The 21,129-nt window shown below is 34.2% G+C and overlaps 1 protein-coding gene across 2 annotated transcripts in view; it reads left to right on the forward strand.

Annotated features, from left to right (window-relative positions):
- The window catches only part of bru3 (CUGBP Elav-like family member bruno 3), a 542,443-nt gene extending 526,570 nt beyond the window's left edge, over positions 1 to 15,873 (forward strand). For both annotated transcript variants that reach the window (XM_090120316.1, XM_090120317.1), the window contains 7 exons: positions 8,974 to 9,132; positions 9,394 to 9,508; positions 9,958 to 10,134; positions 11,473 to 11,562; positions 12,612 to 12,689; positions 14,712 to 14,888; positions 15,721 to 15,873. In XM_090120316.1, the coding sequence (XP_089976442.1) occupies positions 8,974 to 9,132; positions 9,394 to 9,508; positions 9,958 to 10,134; positions 11,473 to 11,562; positions 12,612 to 12,689; positions 14,712 to 14,888; positions 15,721 to 15,848 (924 nt within the window). In that variant the 3' untranslated portion in view covers positions 15,849 to 15,873. The remainder of the gene's footprint in view (positions 1 to 8,973; positions 9,133 to 9,393; positions 9,509 to 9,957; positions 10,135 to 11,472; positions 11,563 to 12,611; positions 12,690 to 14,711; positions 14,889 to 15,720) is intronic.
- The last annotated feature ends 5,256 nt before the right edge of the window (positions 15,874 to 21,129 follow it).

Here is a 21,129-nt window from a genome sequence, read left to right on the forward strand (position 1 = left end):
AAAATTAATGAGGTAAAAATGAGTGCCTGCGATGCGACGAAACTAAGCGTTTAACAGCGCTGTAGTTGTTTTTGCGGTTTTATAAAATCGTGGAAGTTTAACCGGCTAAGGGAAGCTTTTGTTTTTATTTTGCTTGATGGAGTGTTTATTTTTAGAATTTTTGGTGGAGGTTCAAGTTGTTTCGTTATTTTTGTGCTATGAGTGGCGTGTTTTTAGAGAAGAAAATAATTGGAAAAATTTATAAATATAATTACTACATTTCACAACAAATATAAGCGGTCATATTTGCTTAAGTTATTTTTTTCATAATATTATCTTTATTAAAACCTTTTCAGTAAAAGCTTTGTTGTTTATCAAACATAGTACATAATATAATAATTAAAATGCATTAAACTCATTATGAGTCGCCGCATCCGACCGCTGACCGCAACTGAACTACAATGTTGCATATTTATCCAAATATTTAATATAAAATTCGAAAGAGATTTTTTGTAGGCTATTGAATAGTGAAACTTCATATACGAATTTATAATATTATGTAGGGTTTTTCATATTTTGAAGAAGAAATTGATTTTTGTTGAAAATGCAAATTTCGATCATTCTAACGCGTTTTTAAATTTTAATAATATTTTTATTCGTTTACAAGGACTGAAAATTTATAATTTTTAGTCTCAACTCATTTGTTACAACATAACGTTAAATATGTTCATTTATATTTCTCTCCACCTAATTCTAATGTTTTAGTATCATAATAGTAAGTAATAAACGTTACTAATTCCTTCCAAACAGATACATTCCTATCATACGTACATGTTCCCGACATTTAAATTGAAACTGCAAAGCAATAATTGGCTATACCGCCACTATGGCTGGGAATCATAGGCTCATGAATAGTGTACGAACCTGGTAGATACATTATATTAACGGTTGGAATGTTCATTGGGTATTCATAGTCGAATTACTGAAGGACGGTCAGTGTGGCTTGCCTCTTTTCATTTTGTATGATCAATGTTAATTCATGGTTAAGAGATGTGTGTCAAACTATAGGTGAAATTGAATACTGTTGAAAATATTTTGAAACACTGATTTTTTATGACTATAATGTTATATTGCCAAAGCTAGACCAAAACATAAAAAGCGTACATAGCATGAACATAAGTCGTAAATCTCTTCACTACAAATTATAAAGGGTCAATACGTCTTTTAACATCAATAGTATGATTAAACCTATTTTCCTTTGCCTTTCAGAATTCAAATTAAAAAAGAAATAGCTTACTAAACTGTTCCATAATATTTAATACTTTACCCAGTGTAGCTCGTAGCACTAACGCTACGGAGCTCTTACAAGTGCTACGGCGTAGCTACTTTGTACTACGAATTATAAAGGTACGTAAGTAGCGTATAAGTTTTGTATATTATTTCTTAAGCATGTTACAGAAAGGCTGTACATTCTGGAATTCACGTCTCAATTTCACGTAATATTTCATTTCATTAAACATATATTAAAGTACCTTTAAAGTAATTTTCTAAACTGTTATGGTTCAGTTCTCCTTTTATTAAAAAGGAATGTACATCAATCTTTATATCCTAAATAAGATTTCGCACAGAACTAATCCCAACTCAATTAATGACCTAATTCAGATTACGTCCCTTTATTACACCTTTCAATAAAAGTATTAATATGCTTCATAGACGCGAAATTGGATCTGTGACATTAAGCCGTCGGACCATGTATTACGTAATTACTTCTATCCTCTTAGTTATCTGGACCATTCAGGTCTTATTCTCTTTTAATTTTTTTCCATGAATCAGCCTTATCGAATAGGCTTCGATGAAAAATACTATCGTCTCTAAGTACCGACTCTTTTGTCTCCAATGAATGTGATTTAACGTTTTGCAATCGTTTTATTTTACGACTGAGAAAACTATTTTTTAGTTTGAGGTTTAGTAAAAGCAATTTTATTTGATCTTCATTTGTCATTTGACTTATTTTTATTTGTTTGATTCTGTTAATACTTAAATAAATGACTTTTTCTGATACTTAAGTATATTATAACAGAATAAATAAACTTCAAATAGGAACTATAATTAAACTATAAAACAGTGTGCAGTTATATTTAAAAAATTAAACTATATATCTTATAGTAAAATAAAAAAACACAGGTACAGCTGTTACTACACATAAGCAATAATTATACCCGACTGCACATAGCTCAATCAAAAATATATTGTCCATGTCATCGCTCATATCCGCACTTCCCGAGGGAGGCTGCGTAACGAATTAGAGCCGGGATGAGATATAATAACATATCTGACAAGACTTACGAAAGTATTACGTCTGTTGAGCATATTTTTATGCGATTATGCCGAACGATCAGCCCTCGTACCATCATCTTAAAACAGTATTATTCCAGTGTGGAAAAAAGACAGCGCTATACAGGCCGTCTAGCGCCTTCACCTTCTTACATTGGAAATAATACTGCTTTAATATATCAAGGTACGTTGGCACTGTGCGTTGGCAGGATTAACCTTGGTGTGCGATCTGAAATTTAGATGTCAAATTTCGTCAACGCCTCGGGATGAGTGTTTTGAATTGTTGAATAATTCGATTCGGTACTTGGCTTCCTGTGTGCTTAAAGCTTTTGTAAATTTATTCATTTTCGTTTTTATTTACTTCAAAGAAAATGAGTGTTAAAAGTAGTATACATTCTAAATATATAATATCATGTCGTATTCTTCCTTATAGGTCAAAAGAGGTCAACCTATAAACACGAAGGAAACTATATGAAAATATAGTATTTGCTTCTAATTAAAATAATTGGCTTTTTACTAAACTTCGTTTAATGTCAACAATTTTAATTTAAATCATATAAATCCCTTCGGCTTTTCTTACTCTGTTAAATACAGCGACATTAGTAGAGAAAGACGTGTATTTAATTAAAAAGTATTTATTATTATTCATACACATACAACAATTTATTTGTTTAATAAAACAGCAAAGTAACTTCTCTTCGAACATCCAAATAAGCTCAAGTTCCATCAACGAAATTAGAATGTAGGTATTTAATATCAAAACTTTCTTAATGGATTTGAAATTTCACATTTATTAACTGGAGAGCTCCGTAATCAATTTATATTACGACAAATGCATGTTGTGGAGCTGGGGCTGTTTTAAATATTAATGAAACACGCCTTTAAGCAGCCATAAATTTGTTATGCCCTGTAAATTAATTTTAGCCATTATTTGAATTTTATCACGGAACACCAGGTAATGGAATGAAGCATGAATTTTCTTAACATAAGTACGCATAATAGCTTTGAAAGGAAGTATTGTATTTTTTTATTTTGACACATTTATTATTATCTGTATCCTTTACCTATTTTACTCATCGATTTTCCTACCACAGAATAGCGCCATTTATTTGAATTCAGAACGTTAGCCTATCCTATTATTTTTCATTTAACCAGCCAGCATTTGGCAATATAGCCAGCCAGCGTCTAGGAACTCGTATTGTTTAGATGAAAAACTAAAGCGAGCTAAGTACAAGATCTGGCAACACTATTCATAAGCCCTCCCTCTAATTGGGGCTTACGGCTCGGTGTAATCCTGGGCCGTATTATTTACGTCCGCTATTGTATTATTTATTTTCAGTCTGATTAATTTATAAGATATTACTTTCCGGGTGGATAAGATACCTGATATGTCTTATTTTTTAAGTATATCATAATACAGAAAATAAAATATTATCATCAGGCTTATTTATTCTAATAAAGCACAAGAAATATTATTATATCTAAACGATGCGATACCACAAAAAACAAAATCGTTAAATATTTGATAAAAGTTAAATACGCAACCATTTACAAAAGGAGTTGAAGAAAACAAACAATACCACTAAATATAATAATAAGATAGTACTTGAAATATAAATCCCAACGTTTGATATCGTATTAAAAGAGAGATACGGGCCAATCGCTGGAACAAGCCCCCTTAGCCCGTACAAGAAAAAGTCCTTTTACTATAATTGGGTGATGAATAATACAAAAGCCAGTTATTGCAAGCCAAATTTCGAATAAATAAATGCCTTTTGAATTGGCCCTTGGTGTATTGCGTAAGGACTGTTTTGTGTTTGTATTCCTGCTGAACAAATTGTATGATAATATAAGTGATTCTTTTATTTCATCATATTTTAACTGACGCCCGCTTTTCATGTTAAAACATTGTTGTTTTCATATTTATGCCGTAATAAGAGATGTTTTAATTGCTTCAATTTAACATTTTAAACTGATAATTCAATTTTAGTTTTCTTGATATATTTTTACGTTTTAATTACGTCACCAAGAACCCTTTAATGAGCATTTTTCACTATAATTTATTTAATTGTTAATTATGCAATAAAGAATTATTTAACAAAATCGTTTAGCATGCATATTTTTCCTACCCCGTAAACTGATTAATACAGGTCGTAGCGTTCCTGCATCCACACAAACAGTCCCAAATTAAAACACACCGTACTAAGCCTATAACGTATATAAAACAATCAAGTTAATGACGCTATAAAATCTCATTCCAGCTCAGGGGACAAATCCGTGCTCTATACGTACCGGACCTTTATTGCCGAAATAAACTTTAAAAGATTTCAATTAACTTCCACCTCAAGGCCAGTAAGCCTTAAATAGCCTTATACGACCTATTCGGGCCCGCTCTGGCTTAAAGTTCTTCATAAGTTCTGAGGGAATTAAGGTGTCTCTTATAAAATGGAATCCGCTCGATTGCAACTGCGGAATCAAAATTGCAGGGGAAGACTCCTGTCTAGTATTAGCGATATATGTTACAGGCTGTACGTGATGTCTTCCATATTGTTTTATCCCTCACCCGTAGTATAGACCCTGTAGTCTGTAAGCCTGTTTTTAATGGGGACTTGAGTAAAAAATTAAATGAGCATGTAAGGTTAACATTTAAAAACTTAAGCATTCTAACTAAACATTTTATCCTGTATCTTATAACTTCTCAACAATTTTACGAACCACTTTTCTTTCAATTATTTAATATATGAATATATTTAATATAAGAATATAATAAATGAATCTTGTCAAATCAAAGACGCAAATAGTAATTACTTTAGATTTTATTCCACAAAACGTTTGCTGGCAAATCACTTAAACTAATTGCAACGTACGGCATTTTATTACAGAAGGCTAGTTCTCTTAATATCCCATATAAATGCTTGCTTGTGTCGAAGGGAGCGTCATTGTTCCTTAAAAGCCTCTAAACAGCCCTGATTTTAGGTAAGTTAAGGTCAGAAAAGGGAATTACACTATATGCTTGTTTTCTATTAGATTTCGGCTATTGTAAATTCGCCTTTATACAAGTTTCCTTATGATGAAGTAATACAATGATGTAAAAAAATAAAAATAAAATTCAGACATTACCTATTTGGTAATATTGCAATAATTTATTATTATTAATTTATCAGATCTTACAACATTTTAGTAAATTATTTTTCTATAAACATGTTAATAACAGTTTCAAAATTATATTGTCGATTGAAATATAGAAACAGCAATGTTTACCAATAAAACAACTGTGGAAGTCACGAGGGAGTAAACAATAAACATTTCCAAACAGAATTGCAGTGCATATTGTGCTATTTTAATTTCTATTACTTTCCAAATACACTTTCAAACAAATCACTTGATTTTTCCTAAGTGACTTGAAATCGCAAAGCGTGACAAATCATTAATTCAAATAATGAATCCCGTCTCCCAGAAGTAACTGACAATTTATCGCTTCTTTTGTTTTACAATGCGTAATTACTTAAGATTAATTCATCCACTGTTTAAACAGAGGCAGCAATCTAACTGGAGATAAACAATCGATAGTGAATGATCAAAGCGAAATTAAACTTCAAATTAGGCCTAAATCCACACCTTGAGCTCGTGTTGTTGTCCAAGTTTTAATAGTATAATATTGGATTTAACTCTCCAAGTTTTGAAGCAAATATTTAATACAATAAATCTCAATTTACAATATTTACTTGTATTTAGGTTCGTTTGTAATTTAATTTTGTAGTAGAACATATTCTATGTTTAAGGAAACGTCAGTAATAGATTTATTATGTATATTTTTAGCGATTTAGAAACAATACAATTGTAATTTACTTATATTTAATTCATTATAAACTCACTATTTCGAATCCATACCAAACTCGCATGTACATATTTGAATAATCGTCAAAAATATTTCTCTTTTACCGAGGCCTCTCTAATAAATTTGGACGCCTTAATACAGGGATAGCACACGTACCTATTCCTTACATACATCATCTGACGACATCTCTATACACGAAAAGCGCTTTCTACCTTAGCATCAGCTTAATCCGTTATTGATACACTCGCTCCAGCAGTTTCTGTCGGCCCAATGTAAACCGGCTTAACACTGAATTTCTCAATCACTATTTGTGTTTCAATTAGAGAAACTAAATCTGCGGTTTTGCGTTGATTAATCGAAATATCGTAACTTGTAAAATATATCAGGCAGTTACAAATTGTGCATGATTCCAAGTTAACCCCGAGTTCCGTACAATTTATCGCTATTTACCTGCAATTCGGAAAGTTTTGACTAAGTCTTGGCAATGATAAAGTGGAGTTATGGCTGTTCCATACTTCTTTATTTTGTGTAATTAACTGTTTGAATTAATGGCGGCGTGTACGCTTCGCGCTTTTAGATAAATGAGGTGAGGAAGAGTCATTATATTTGTAATGATATAAGAAATTGATTTATTAACACTCAACAGGATATACGTTTTTAGAGCATTTAGTGGAGAATTAATTGTCTTTTAAGTACAGTTTTAAAAACATATAAACGATAGTTATTCATAAATGTATTCTTAGGACTGAAGCTATTACGACTTTAAATACCATTCTATACCATTGTATTGAAATAATTAGAACCTTCTGGAAGTATGTTATTTAAGTGGCCCTTTTTAATATAATTCATAGTTTCGTCGTTTCAAGTTATTAGTGGTATATTTAATATTTGAATCATTGTATTTACGTTGAATTATTAATAGTTTATGTCAGGCACCCCAGACCACGCTTGGTTTATAAGAATTTGAAATTAAATAATGTTACGTATTTGTCGAATAAAAAGTTCATAATTTCTTTCATTTCTTAATATACATAATATATTCGAGTCTTAGTTTTTATTTTAGCTCAGATGGTATCTAATCATCATCATCATCTTCATCTTCGTCGATAGTTATTGTAATAAACTTAAAAATATTTGTACGCTTTATATAATATCTAACTTTAATACAAAATACTTTTCAACGGAACGTGAACTATTAAAATCTCCAACTACATAATAAAAGTAACACTACACCATCGATAAAAAATACTCAAAAAAGTTAATTAAACACTTAACAGTACTCAAATAGAGTCCTAATTAGCGCGAACAATGAATGCATTTTACAGCCAATTAGAAAACGTCGAGCCTCTTACAAAGTTCATTGCATTTTTGGACTGACGCCCGGAACTTGTTGCATCAGGCTGCCAACCTGTTGCTCGGAGGGTATTTTTGCCATACATAATGAATGCAGCGGTATTGTAGTTTACGAGAATGCCTATGGGCCTTTGCATTTTTAACGATTGAGCCCCAGCGATCTCTAGTGGTAATGAGAGTTTTAGTGCGGCGTTTTAGCTGATTAAAATGTAATGTAGCTACGTGTTACTGTACGTTTTGTGGGCAATTTAGGTGCTATTTTCATTCATTAAACAGTTTTAGTGTTATGATGTGTGTTTATTGCAGTAATCTTGAGGTAAAACTTTGCTTAAAATGTTAAAATATAGTGTGATACGCGCAGGTGAAAATTATATTAATTATAGATACCTGTATACAAATTTCATAAATCTATTATTGGATTGGCTTATATTTAGATATAAAAAAATTATAGAGAATAATTCTACAGTTAGCCTAAATAAAAACCGAAAGACTTTGAAAGAAGAAAGGCTTTGAAAATAAGTCGATATTGCGGATAGTGATATTGTTTATATAAGATCAATTTTCTCGAGAAGAAAGTCTTGTTAAATGACTGCTAACTGTGGCATAATTTTAAAACAATTCATAACACAACACTGTAAAAAAAACTAAAAAATGCTTGTATTTGGGTTGCTAAAGTTACTTATACTTGTTATGTAAACCGAAATGTCCTATCAATCTAAACAAAAAATTCCCAGCTAGAATGAACCAATTTTCCTTTACCAAACCCATCTAACGAAATACAACGAAACCCTAAAGTTTCCCTATTTAAATAAATGCGTAACACAGGCAGCTCGTCAAATACATTTCCCGTTGTAATTTACACTTCTAGTATATTTTGCAGATTCTCTCAAATAAGCTGTTGAATTAACTTGCGGCGCCTCAACACGATCGCTATCGCGTGTTTCATCCGCAAAATGCCTTAAAATGGCCCCGAAAATTGTTGAGAATTTCACATTGAGGCGAGATTGCGTGCCTCGCTAATGAAGAATTGCTGTAACATCTTCAACACTTGAGAATAACGTGACATAATATTTTGACATGTTTTTATGACGCTAAGACAGACCGGGATGAGGTCGGCGGATGAGAATGTATGTGTTTCGCGTTGCTTCGCTACGGGTTCTTGCTAAATAAATATGAACACTTGCGTTGTAATAAAATAAATCGCATTATATTGCCGTTAAAAAGCTCTGGTAAATTTCCGGAAGGATAGGAAATTCAGGTTTATATGACTGCATATAAGGCATATGCCTACTTTATTATGAACTATTTTTTTTGTATTTAGGAAAAAAGTTACCTGAATAGATTTAGATGTACGGACGTGCCTATTCTTAAAGTTGCCTCATTGTAGAAAATACAAGCACGGGCAACTTATACGTAGGAATATATATTTTTTTATTATAATGTTTTGACTATAAATTTTGTCTTTACAGGGAGCCTCGTCTAGCTTAGTGGTAAAGTTCGCTGACACTGAGAAGGAAAGACAACTGCGGCGTATGCAACAAATGGCAGGCAACATGAGTCTTCTGAACCCCTTTGTTTTCAACCAGTTTGGGACCTACGGCACCTATGCTCAAGTCATCACTGAACAGGTTGGTCACATATTATGATATACTAGCTGTGCTCCGCGGTTTTACCCGTAGTGCTCCGCTCCTGTTGGTCTTAGCGAGATGATAAATAGCCTATAGCCTTCCTAGATGAATGGGCTATCTAACACCGAAATAATTTTTCAAATCGGACCAGTAGTTCTCGAGATTAGCGCGTTCAAACAAACAAAAATACTCTTCAGCTTTATATACTAATATTTAGTATAACATTAGATAATGATGTATTAAATGTATTTTTGTCAACAGCAACAAGCAGCTCTGATGGTAGCCGCAACCGCGCAAGGCTACATCAGTCCCATGACTGCGCTCGCGTCCCATGCTCTTAATGGAATGGCTAATTCTGTGGTACCACCTACTTCGGGTACGTTTATTTCTATAGTCCTGTAACAAAATGTAATGTCGAATTTTTAAAAAATACTTTGTCATAAAAAAATCTCCGTTTTAGTTTTTAATTGTTGTTCTTTAGACAACACGATGTCAAAACTGCGCCAGTTTCACGAGACACACACACGAAAGTATTTTCAATACCCAATCATATTCTAAAATGAAACTGCTTATTCGTCTACTAATTTTAAATACCTTATAAAATATATTACTCCGATAGAGCTACATTGCAAATGTAACTACCAAATGTAATTGTAATTGTATACAAACAGCAACTCTACACAATTCATGGGTGGAAGTGATCGCTTACCACTCGGCTCCTTTAGTTCAATTTGTTGCTCCAAGTTTGATTCAATTGCGCGCTTAAACATAAAAAAAGAGAACTTCACAACGCAAAATTTCTAAATATTCCTGTAACTCTCGCAGAGAACTTCACGGGCCTCGCCATCGGCACGGGCGGGGGGCAGCCGCTGAACGGCGCGCTGCCCTCGCTGCCCTCGCCAACCATGCCCGGCTTCAACATGGCCGCGCAGACCGCTAACGGCCAGCCTCCACCGCAGGAAGCCGTGTACACCAACGGCATACACCAGACTTTTACTGGACGTGAGTATAATATAGAAAAACTTTATATATACTAGAGCTTTAGGTTTCAGGTTATCAGACACTGCTGCAGGAGGTGCTGTACACCAATGGGATACTCTCGACTTTCACTGGACGTGAGTATAATGAGGAAAAAGCTGTATACTACAACTTTAGGTTTAGGTTATCAGCCGCTGATGCAAGAGGCAGGATATAGCGGAATACTTTTACTGGACGTGAGTTGACAACTCCTTGAAGTGTTTAACTTTTTTTTAATGTTATATATTAGTCTGGTCCGGCAGCAGCAATGGGTAATGTAGAATATACCAGACTCTTACTGGAAAAGCAGCTCAACTTGAAGATAATAGTAATCATTAAACATTTATCCCAATCCATAGTTAATCCAATACTCAAAACACACACAAAATATTCTCTTTATAAAACATTCATTTTCACAAACAATATTTTCAATCAATTTATCATCCGAGCCCATAATCTTTATTCGATAGACCGAAAGTTTTTTAAAAACGATTTCTTTAATAGTACCCTTGCACGATCTGATCCCATTCGCTTCCTATTTAATACTTAATATTCCGCAACTGGCACAAACACGGGCTTCAGGAGGAATGGCAAAACGCCAGACCCCGGAGATCCCAACGGGGAGTTGAGAAAAATGTTTTTCCTTTATACTTAGTAACAAATTATTGCTGAATATATAAATGCTTGCGTGGTTGGCCGGTTTTACTTTTTGTTCCGTATATACTAAATTTGATTTATATTATTTATATTAATATGTACCTAGTTGATAATAATTAATGCAAACTAACATCTTTATATTTACATTTTTTACAGTTGGTTATGTTTATCCGGGTTCTTTATATTTAGATCAAATATTAATACTAAATTAATGCATCAACGTTGCTTGCATAGTATACGAACAAAAAGTAACTTACATGTTGTGCAAACTAGAGCATACAAAATTTTAGCCCAACTGCTCCATAGTTTTTGTGTTAACTAGCATAAATACTTTACTAAATGTCTGATATATCATCTTATCATTACTAAGCATAGATTAATATTTAACAGCTTGACTTAATCATTGTCTAGGTACGATCTGCAACTTTTAAAAACATCTCTACAGGTAGAGCACACGAAGTAAACCTAGTTACTCTAACAGAACGAAAATGAGTAAAACCATTGCACTTCATCTAAATCGCACATAACATTTTACAGTTTTCAAGATATCATAATATGTTTATTATAGTTTAGTCTTAATACTCGTGTTGACAAGACATAAAGACATATATAGTTTTGTCCCCTTGACCGCACACCGCAAAATAACGGTATCCCATAAATTTCCAGCGGTGCCGGTAACAGCGCAAGGCTTGCCGAACGGCGAGGCCGCTCTGCAGCACGCCGCCTACCCCGGCATGCAAGCCTTCCCAGGAGTCGGTGAGTAACGCTTACCAGCTTTGTAGAGACTAGAGTTATTTGGCTCCAGATTATAAGAGAAGAATTCAGAAGAGATCTTGAGAAGTCGAGAACCTCTGGGCAACTTAGCAGCCTCCGCTTATAGTACCTAAATGTTATAGTTCTGTGACCAATTATTTAGTTTGAAACAATTTCTGGTTAAGAATGTGATTTGGTTAATTATACTTTGTTTTGCGCTACATAATTGGTCAAATTACATGTCAATTAGTTAAGTGTCTTACAATGTGCTTCATTCCACTTTTTTTTCTGCACATAATCGTAAAATGATCGACCGAAACTCCATAGAAATCATTTCTCATCGCTTCACCGAACGTACGTCTTAATTTGACAGCGGACAAATTAAACATTGTATTGGTTATCTGAATACAATTCAATGTTCGTGGATTGTTTTCCCCCTAACTGACTTTATCGTCTTTCTCTCGTTGCCATAAACTTCTTTGACAGTTCATTTGAATTGAATTTTAATTCCCTACAATCGAAACGGACGGGAAGGAAGCGGCAGTTTATCAACGTAAATACTTTTCGTTTACGGAAAACGATTTTAATACTAAGACAAATAAACTGCCAAAACTTTCGGGACTCAGACTTTACGAAGTGTATTTAAGTGATAAAAGTCTTATGGCATTTTTTAAACGAGATATTAATTTGGCTATCACTAAACAATTTTTCAATATTCTTTTATTTCAATTCGCTTTACTGTATAATGCGTATGTGGATGTATTTTTATTTGCTTACATTTTACACGTTCATTATCTTCACATACTGTACGTCATTACATATCGCGTAGCTCTAAATTAGGCAATCTCAATATCATCAAGATTCTCAAAAACAAACAACCTCAAATAAATATCCCTAGCAAATCATGAATCAAAATCACGACCACCGAAACAAGCAACCACATAGCTACTCACGCATTCCTTTGCAAACCTGTCTTGATTGTGTAGATGCATGTCGTACACGCAATATAATAGGTGTTCATTGTGAAAAATGTGCAAATTAATGTTTGACAGCTTACCCAGCGGTATATGGGCAGTTTCCGCAGCCGATCCCACCGCCGATGTCGACTATTGCGCCGGCGCAGAGAGAAGGTAAGTGGAGCCCTGAGATGACAATCATTTTCCCCGATTTTGGGGAAATTTCGGACCTCATTGACCATGATCATTCATCACTATGTTTTGAAAAGTCTTCTTAGCTGAGCTTCTGTCTTCTGCAAAGAATACTCGATATGGCGCTTTATTCTCGATATTTTCGAGTTATTTTAATTCAATATTATTGAAATACTAGGTCAATATAATGTGAAATTTTAGTTCATCCGTTAGCATTCATCTGTTCTATTCACCTTAACTTCATTTAAGTTCCGCTCATTTTAAATATTAATTAGCTACAATAGCTAGTGGCAATTCACATTTAGTCCGGGATACATCGCCCATTTTTGCAAGTGATTACTATCAAGCTAATTTTTCGTGAGTAGCTTTATTTTGATGAGATGCCCAATAATTTCATGTATGAAACTCTCGATTGTGGTAGCTACCAGAGGAAACAAGGATAAAATATTTTGATTTGATGGTTCTCAAATATTAATTACTATCTGAATGTTTTTTTTTTGTTCAATCTCAAGATAATTATCTAAATTATTCGAAAAAATATTTGTCCTACAAAATCTATGGTTTGATCAAAGAGTCCCCCTTTCCAATTTGTATCGATAACGAAGTCATCATAAATGATTACTAACAAGCTGATTTTTTTATTTTCACTTATTTAATACTTATATAATTCAACAGACATATTGTCCTACAAATTGCGTAATAAATATTTGAGAACCGTCAAATCAAAAATTTTTATCCTTGTTACCTCTGTAAGCTACCACAATCGAGAGTTTCGTACATGAAATTATTGGGCATCTCATCAAAATAAAGCTACTCACGAAAAATTAGCTTGATAGTAATCACTTGCAAAAATGGGCGATGTATCCCGGACTAATTCTTATAGACCACGTCTTAATTTGAACTTATTTCTTAAGAAATTATTTTCATCGTCACATTTTATTCCCTATTCCCGTTTAAAATCAAAATTCACCTATCAAAGATTTTATAAAATTGGCCACTTCTCAAACTTATTTACCAGCTGCAACCAGGACAAAGTTATAAAATATTAAGTTTTCTATTTTATAAACAAACTTTATACCGTCGCAACTTGTGACTTAGAGCACATAAACTTGGAGTTTATTAAAAACAATATTGGTCTTCTTAGTTCCATCTTTACTTCATCAGTGCAAGACAAAGTCATCAATAAAATCACAATATTTGTCTTAGAATCGTGATTTCTTAAACAATTGCCATAGTCATAATATTTTATCAGTTCTCGTACCTTTCTCTAGCTCAGTAGGAGTATTCATTCCATCGACTCATTTCATTTTAGTTTTAAAATCTATGGATTTGGTGTTTACACACCTACCAATAAATGGAAAGCGGAGAAAATTGTATTTTATCCAAAAAAAGATTTCGATTGTATGCTCGAAAAATTATTCGATATAAACGGAATCGTCATTATTTATATTTCATAAGAATATCCGCAATCCATTTGTTGGTAGGTATACAAATTAATGGTTTAATGTTTTATGTTTTGTTATTTGTACGAAACAGTAAAATCGCTTGACTGTGGAACTTTTCACAAAGTCTGTTGCTGTATCTTTGCTGTTGCATCTCTGTTCATTGTTCAATGTATTGATGTTATGTTTTATGTAGATTCATTCACTTCTTGGAATTAAATAAATTTGGCACCAATGGCCTATTGACGATATTAAATTTCAACACAATTTTGAAGCGAAACTTCTTTAGGTTCGTTGAGAGTAAAATTTTAAAGTTGCGTCATGGCAATACCGTCCCATCATGGAGTAAAGCGAGGATTTTGGTATCTTTGAATCCTGCCAAAGAAGTTTCACTTATGACACGTGTGCTTGGCACACAAGCTCTTCTTTTCAAACTTTATTAAGAATCAAAGATTATTTATAATCATAGAATTGGTGGCCAGATTTATTTGAACCAAGAAGTTCATCTTTAGAATCACAAACAATCTTGGTGTTCAGAGGCAGATTTGTGAGTTCTTTAAAGATTTTCTTATGTTCCCAGGGTGTTCCATCTCAGGGCCCGAGGGCTGCAACTTGTTCATCTACCACCTGCCGCAGGAGTTCGGGGACGCGGAGCTGATGCAGATGTTCCTCCCGTTCGGGAATGTCATCAGCAGCAAGGTTTTTATCGACCGCGCTACTAATCAGAGCAAATGTTTTGGTGAGTTTCATTGTAGTCTAAGTTTTAGATGCGACAGTGATTTTTATATACGGTCCAAAATTAATTATCTTACCGGCTCCTCTTCGATGGGACAGTTGTTATTCTGAACGTGGGTGTGAAATAAAATTCCTTTATATTCATTGCCTGTCCTTCAATTTTATTGTGATAATATTCATACTGCTACGAAACTATTCATATTCGTAGCATTTATATTCTACTGCTTTATTTCATACTGCTACGAAACTATTCATATTCGTAGCATTTATATTCTACTGCTTTATTTCATACTGCTACGAAACTATTCATATTCGTAGCATTTATATTCTACTGCTTTATTTCATACTGCTACGAAACTATTCATATTCGTAGCATTTATATTCTACTGCTTTATTTCATACTGCTACGAAAACCTTTTTTTTTTGATAATTTTCTGTCTTAACTTCTTTGTTTTGTGTATGTTGAAATTGTATAATATAAGTATTTTGAAACAATTAATTTGAAATTTTTAATTAATTTATAAACGAATTCCTGTGTATATGGACTTTAAGCACAGGTTTAAGACAGATACCTACATTTTACACGCTTATATGCATTTTTATATCCAAGCATTTTTTAATTTTTATTTCCTTGACTCTTATCCATTCCATTTATAGGTGTCGCTGAAAAGCTCTGCAATAAGCCTATGCTTTTCATTGTAAAATGCTGAGCGGTAATCCTTTTAGCATGTAGGTTGTTAGATTAAGTAGATTGTAAGTAGGTACATAAATTGTTAATTTTAATATTGCCTACCTGCTAATAAAAAGTTTATTATTACTTTTTATTATAATTGCAGGGTTCGTATCGTTCGACAACCCGGCGTCGGCGCAAGCGGCGATCCAGGCGATGAACGGGTTCCAGATCGGCATGAAGCGGCTCAAGGTGCAGCTGAAGCGGCCCAAGGACGCGCACCGCCCCTACTAGCACGAGCTCGCGCTCTGGCGCGCCTGCCCACACGCACCGGTCAGTTGGAGCTTTAACTATTATGCTATTGCATAGCTTCTATCGCGGCAGTCCCCGAGTGCCACACGTCTTTTTTTCTATTTAAATATTTAGATTTCTATTTAAATTAGATGCATTATTAGGCATTCGTATGTTTGTACTATTATTACCCCTTAAATGAGTAATTTATTGGTGAAAGACGCGGGTTCGAATCCCACCTCTTGATCGAATTTTTTCTATACTTTTATAATTTATATGTATATTTTATGTTTGTTTTATTGTATTATCGCGTTCACCTTAACCGTTCGTTTGTTCGTTGAATCGTAAATTCAATCACTTATTTTGTTACAACGTTTGTACGCTGCAGCTGTGTACAGTGTAACAGTTCGTTCGTTTATTCGTAGTTCGTTCGATCGTGACTTCTTACGTTCGCGTTCGAATGAAGGAGTAAAGCTTCTTCTATTAGAAAAATTAATTTATACTAAAAGCAATTTTATTTTGTAATTTTAAGGTAACTGCATATTTCAATTATAATTCTTATAGATACATTAAAAATATGTAAAAATAGGACGTGTATATGTTGCAGAGGGCATCGCTCGGCCAGTTCCGGCCGCGGCGCGCGAGTTCACGGAGCGTGAACCATTTCAATGAATTTAACCGACAAATGTATAGCAAATATCAGTAACAACTTACCTACAAGCCGCACGGCGAGTATACTATATTAGTTAAAATAATTATCTATCGATCGACGCGTAGAAAGCTTCATTCTTATCATTATCGATTAATCATTAAATTACTCTATTATATTATTATATACAATTTATTAACTTTGATTAAATTATTATTATTATTAAAGATGACACGTTATAAGATTTCGTCATTCGTAATCATACTTCTACTCCTAAGTACTTAAATGTTTAACTGAAACTTTTAACATAAATTTATTACACTAGTTATTCGCTTGAACTAAGCCAAACTGAATTTATTAAGTAAGTTGAAAATGTAAGAAAAAATGTATTTTAATTATTGTATATTGCGTAGTGTAACGGGTCGGGCGGTTTTCTTTGGAGTGTTGTTTCGTTCGTAGCATAGATGGCGCTGTTCCCAACGCGCGTTCCGTTCTACGTTCCGTTGACGAACAAAGATGGCGCCCGACCCACGCAAACACTTCTGTCTCCCTTCGACGTGATCGCATTAATTAAGTACCGCTATATACCATATGGGAATATGATATCCTATATTTTGTTATATTTATTGTGTGTGAGTGTCTGTTAAGCTATCGCGCTAGGCTGTACCATAACACTGGGGCACTCGAATACGCAAACAAATAAACCGACCATAGACAACACTAGCGTCTCTATCGGATTGTTAAAATTGTTTTGTATATAGCACTTTCCCAAATATACAGGTGACTGAAATAATCGTTCGGTCGGAGTTTGAAATATCAACCGTATAAAAAAATTCTCTATTACAGTAATAATAAACACTTCTAAAGTTGTGCTCAAAGCGGGGGACTAAATTGGAAATCAGACTCAATTATCACCAACCGAAAGTGTTCAAATTGTGTCTTTCAAACGATTTACGGGTTAACAAAATTGTAAATACGAATAAGGGTAGTAGTAGAGCAGCTTTAATTCGAGTAACGTAGTTCGTCATAGTCACTTGTGGTAAGCCTAGCGACCCCACCTACATGTTAGTGAACGTTAATTATATTAACGTGGCATCGACGTTAACATAACGTCGTCGTAACGCTGTGTACAAATCAAAGTGCACTTCAACATGAGACACAATATGGCCTTCGTTTCAAAACGTTTATGTGTTAAATTCCAAATGGGCTGTGATATAAAAACTAATATATCAATGGATTGTACAGGCCGTCGTGAATGCATATTTTATTTCGCTCCGCCGTCGCGCACACACCACTTGTAGATACAGAACGACGAACGCATTCAGATTCCTACTGTGTATATGTATATACTGTTCGCATTGACAATAACGAAATTATTTAACGATCGGCGCGCGCTTGCGAGAGCGGAACGATTTAGCACATTGTAGATAGCCTTCAATGTATTAGTCAAAATACCTCAGCGTCGGGAAGCTCTCGCAAGCTGCGACGTCGATCCGTGTTTAAGCTCCGCGGTGCCAGAGCCGCTATATATAAATATTTATTTGTGCCGAGTGTGTGAGCGATCTTCGTCAATTCGGGGGCGCGCTTCTTCAACGTTACTTTGTGGATGTGTGTAACGTGTACCTATACATTATCATATATAAAGAGTCGGTGTTAAGGTGTTAAATACGGTCGCGATCGCGTCCGGGGAGATGGCGGTGGGTAGAGCGGATACAGAACTAGTGTTATTTCTACTGAAAATAGAGTCATAATCAAAATGTACCAATATACAGAGATACCTTAGATGTAAACGTGCGCGCGGGCGAGCGGCCCCCGGGGCACTCTCACCGACAGCTCAAAAATGCTAAACTGCGTACACCGTACATTCAACAAGTTTATAGACATTTTTGATAGCTGTATAAATGTAAATAAAATTAATATTATGGATAGTGTCTTTAAAAACACTAAGTTTTGAATACTAACGCTAAATACCAAATATTTTTAAAAGAAACTTAATTGTAATTGACGTCACGTACGACGAGGTACCCGGGCTCCATCGAGTGTGATGCAGGAATTAGCGCTTAACAAATTTCGTTAGTTTTCCTTGACATTTATCGGTTACGTAATTTAGCGAGAGGCATAATGTATAAGTAACTTTATGAACTGAAGAGGAATCCTATAAGTATAGAATGAAATAGCATAAAGTTCAGCTTGACTAGAATAGTCACACAATTTGAGCTACAACAAGAGTAAATGCTAAATTAAATAATGCTTTCTTGTCTAAAAACCGTAAATTTCCGTCCGCTTATGTATAACGCATAAATAAATCGCTTCTTTCACCAGAGTAAATTAATTATATAAATAATTATTTCTGCATTAGACCACTCGAGTGCTCGGGCTCTATGACATAAACACACGGCAGGTTGGAAGGTGTTTCATTCGGGTAATGTGGCTGCAACAAATGCAAACAGTCATTGCTTTAGTTCCATCTATTGTTAAAATCATATTTAAACTTCTCTCATTGATTTCGATCGATATGAAATATGAATTTGATAAGGAAATCTTGCGTATGTTTATGTCATATCTGTACCGCGTGCGGTAGCGAGGTAACGCCGCCGCCCGCCTCTAGTCAAATATTCATTCACCACAAACATAGATTTTTATATTTACACAAAATAATTATTATATTATTATATTGATATAGTATTCTAGGTTTAGGCGTTTATTATTTAACGTATAAGCTGTATTGTGGGAGCATTTCGTATAGGCCGACCAGTTTCGATATGATGTATAAATAATGACAGAATACATTAGTAATATTATAAATTTGAATTAAATAATACCGCTTTAGCAAATAAATAGCTAGCAAATTAGCTTTCAATACCTACATCTACACAACATGATATCCAACATTTATATGACATATTAAAATTGGTCGGCTTATACGATTTCCTTCCGAGCGCAATGATGCGACAAAATAAAATACAATTAAAATGTAAATGTAGTTATTCTAGTTCTTTTAAAATTACTCATATTAGTGCAATACGTTGTTAAGCTTTTTAAATTGTTTTAAGCGTTCTTATTTATTCTAAAGCTATTTTATTTATTACTTTAATATTTCTGTTAACGTTTTAAATTATTGGACGTGGTCTCGTATCGTGTTACGACGGAAACGACCTGTGGCCGCTTTATACGACACGATTTTTCGTAGCGTGTGAAGAAATGTTTGGCGTTGGAGTGAAAATGGAGATTCGAATGGTGAAGTTACATTTAATTTGGTCGAGCTCGATTCTAGGTGTTATAGAGAGCAGCTGACGGCGGCGGGGGTCTTGTCTTGCGACTCGCGTTCCCGCCTCTACGTCGCTTTATATATCGAACAAATGATGCCAAATCGGAAAGTATACTTAGTAAATAATAATTATATCAGTATCATCTCGTGGATAAGGTAGGAGTGACGGGCTCGACGGCTCGCCGTGTAGCGACGCCTTTGTTACGATTATTAACTGTACTTTATAATATTTATATTGATTAAAATTTAAATCCTTAAATATATATGCTATAATGCAACTTAATAACTTTGTAATAGTATAAAGTGTGTCCTTTCTGAATATATAAACGATCGCCCGTAAAGTGATTCTAGGATACAGGGTATGCTTTGCAATTAAATGTATCTAAATGTTTTTCATGTAGGCAAATATCGCCGAGATTAAACTTTGGTCCTTGCTCTTTGACTGTTTCCGAGGCCACGGAATAGATATCGATCTATAGACAATCACTTAGTATGAACTCGTTGTATATGAAGTACTATCTATGGTGTCGGCTCCCGGCGGCGCCCGCGCCGCTTCACTTTCGGGTCCACTGTAGTCTGTCGCGAATTTTTATACTCTGTCGTAAATATTGTAGCGTAACAAATCTTTATTATCCTCGCGACTTTATGGACTTGCTTCTCGATAGTGCGCTCACTTCATCCTTAAATTTAAACTTGCGTTTACATTGTATCCTCACTCTCATATTTGTAATTTATACACTTATTATCGAACTCTAAGATAGTTAATTCCGTCTATAACGTAGTGACCCTCGACGAGCAAGAGCGATTCATTTATTGAGTTTATTCATTACTGTACTGCAAAATAATTCAAGGAATCCCAGTTGTCTAACAAATGTATACAATCGAACTGTTTGAAGATTGCACTTATAAATTTTATAAAACATTAGTAAATGCCAGTTTTGGAATGCAAGAGCGCTCGTAAACGTGGGATTGTGGTTTTTCGAAACGTAAGTTAAAATAGGTTTGTTGATTGATGAAAGGATCGTTACTTAGAATGAATTAAAATATCGAACGGTGCGTGGCCAACGGCAGACACCGATACGATTGAATATCGCGTCGTTACGGACTCATGAAATGTCGTGACATATAAACGTTATTTTTCCACCGTTCGATACTAGATTTTAAGATGAATGCCAATACTTTAATTAAAACAAACTTAGGATTCGAAATAATTAATCATATATCTATTTATATTAATATATTAAATACGGAGAGAGGCGCATAGTGCTTTTATGAATGTAGATCCTAGTAAAAATACAAAACGATCTAGTCATATCTCCTTCTTTTTTTTACCAATCGCTTAGCATAGTTTAGCTACAAGCACTCTT

Source organism: Colias eurytheme, chromosome 4, assembly GCF_061535395.1.
Source record: "Colias eurytheme isolate Ceu_HAF_F1 chromosome 4, ilColEury1 Martin Lab GWU primary, whole genome shotgun sequence".
In the NCBI taxonomy this organism is placed as follows: Eukaryota; Metazoa; Arthropoda; class Insecta; order Lepidoptera; family Pieridae; genus Colias; species Colias eurytheme.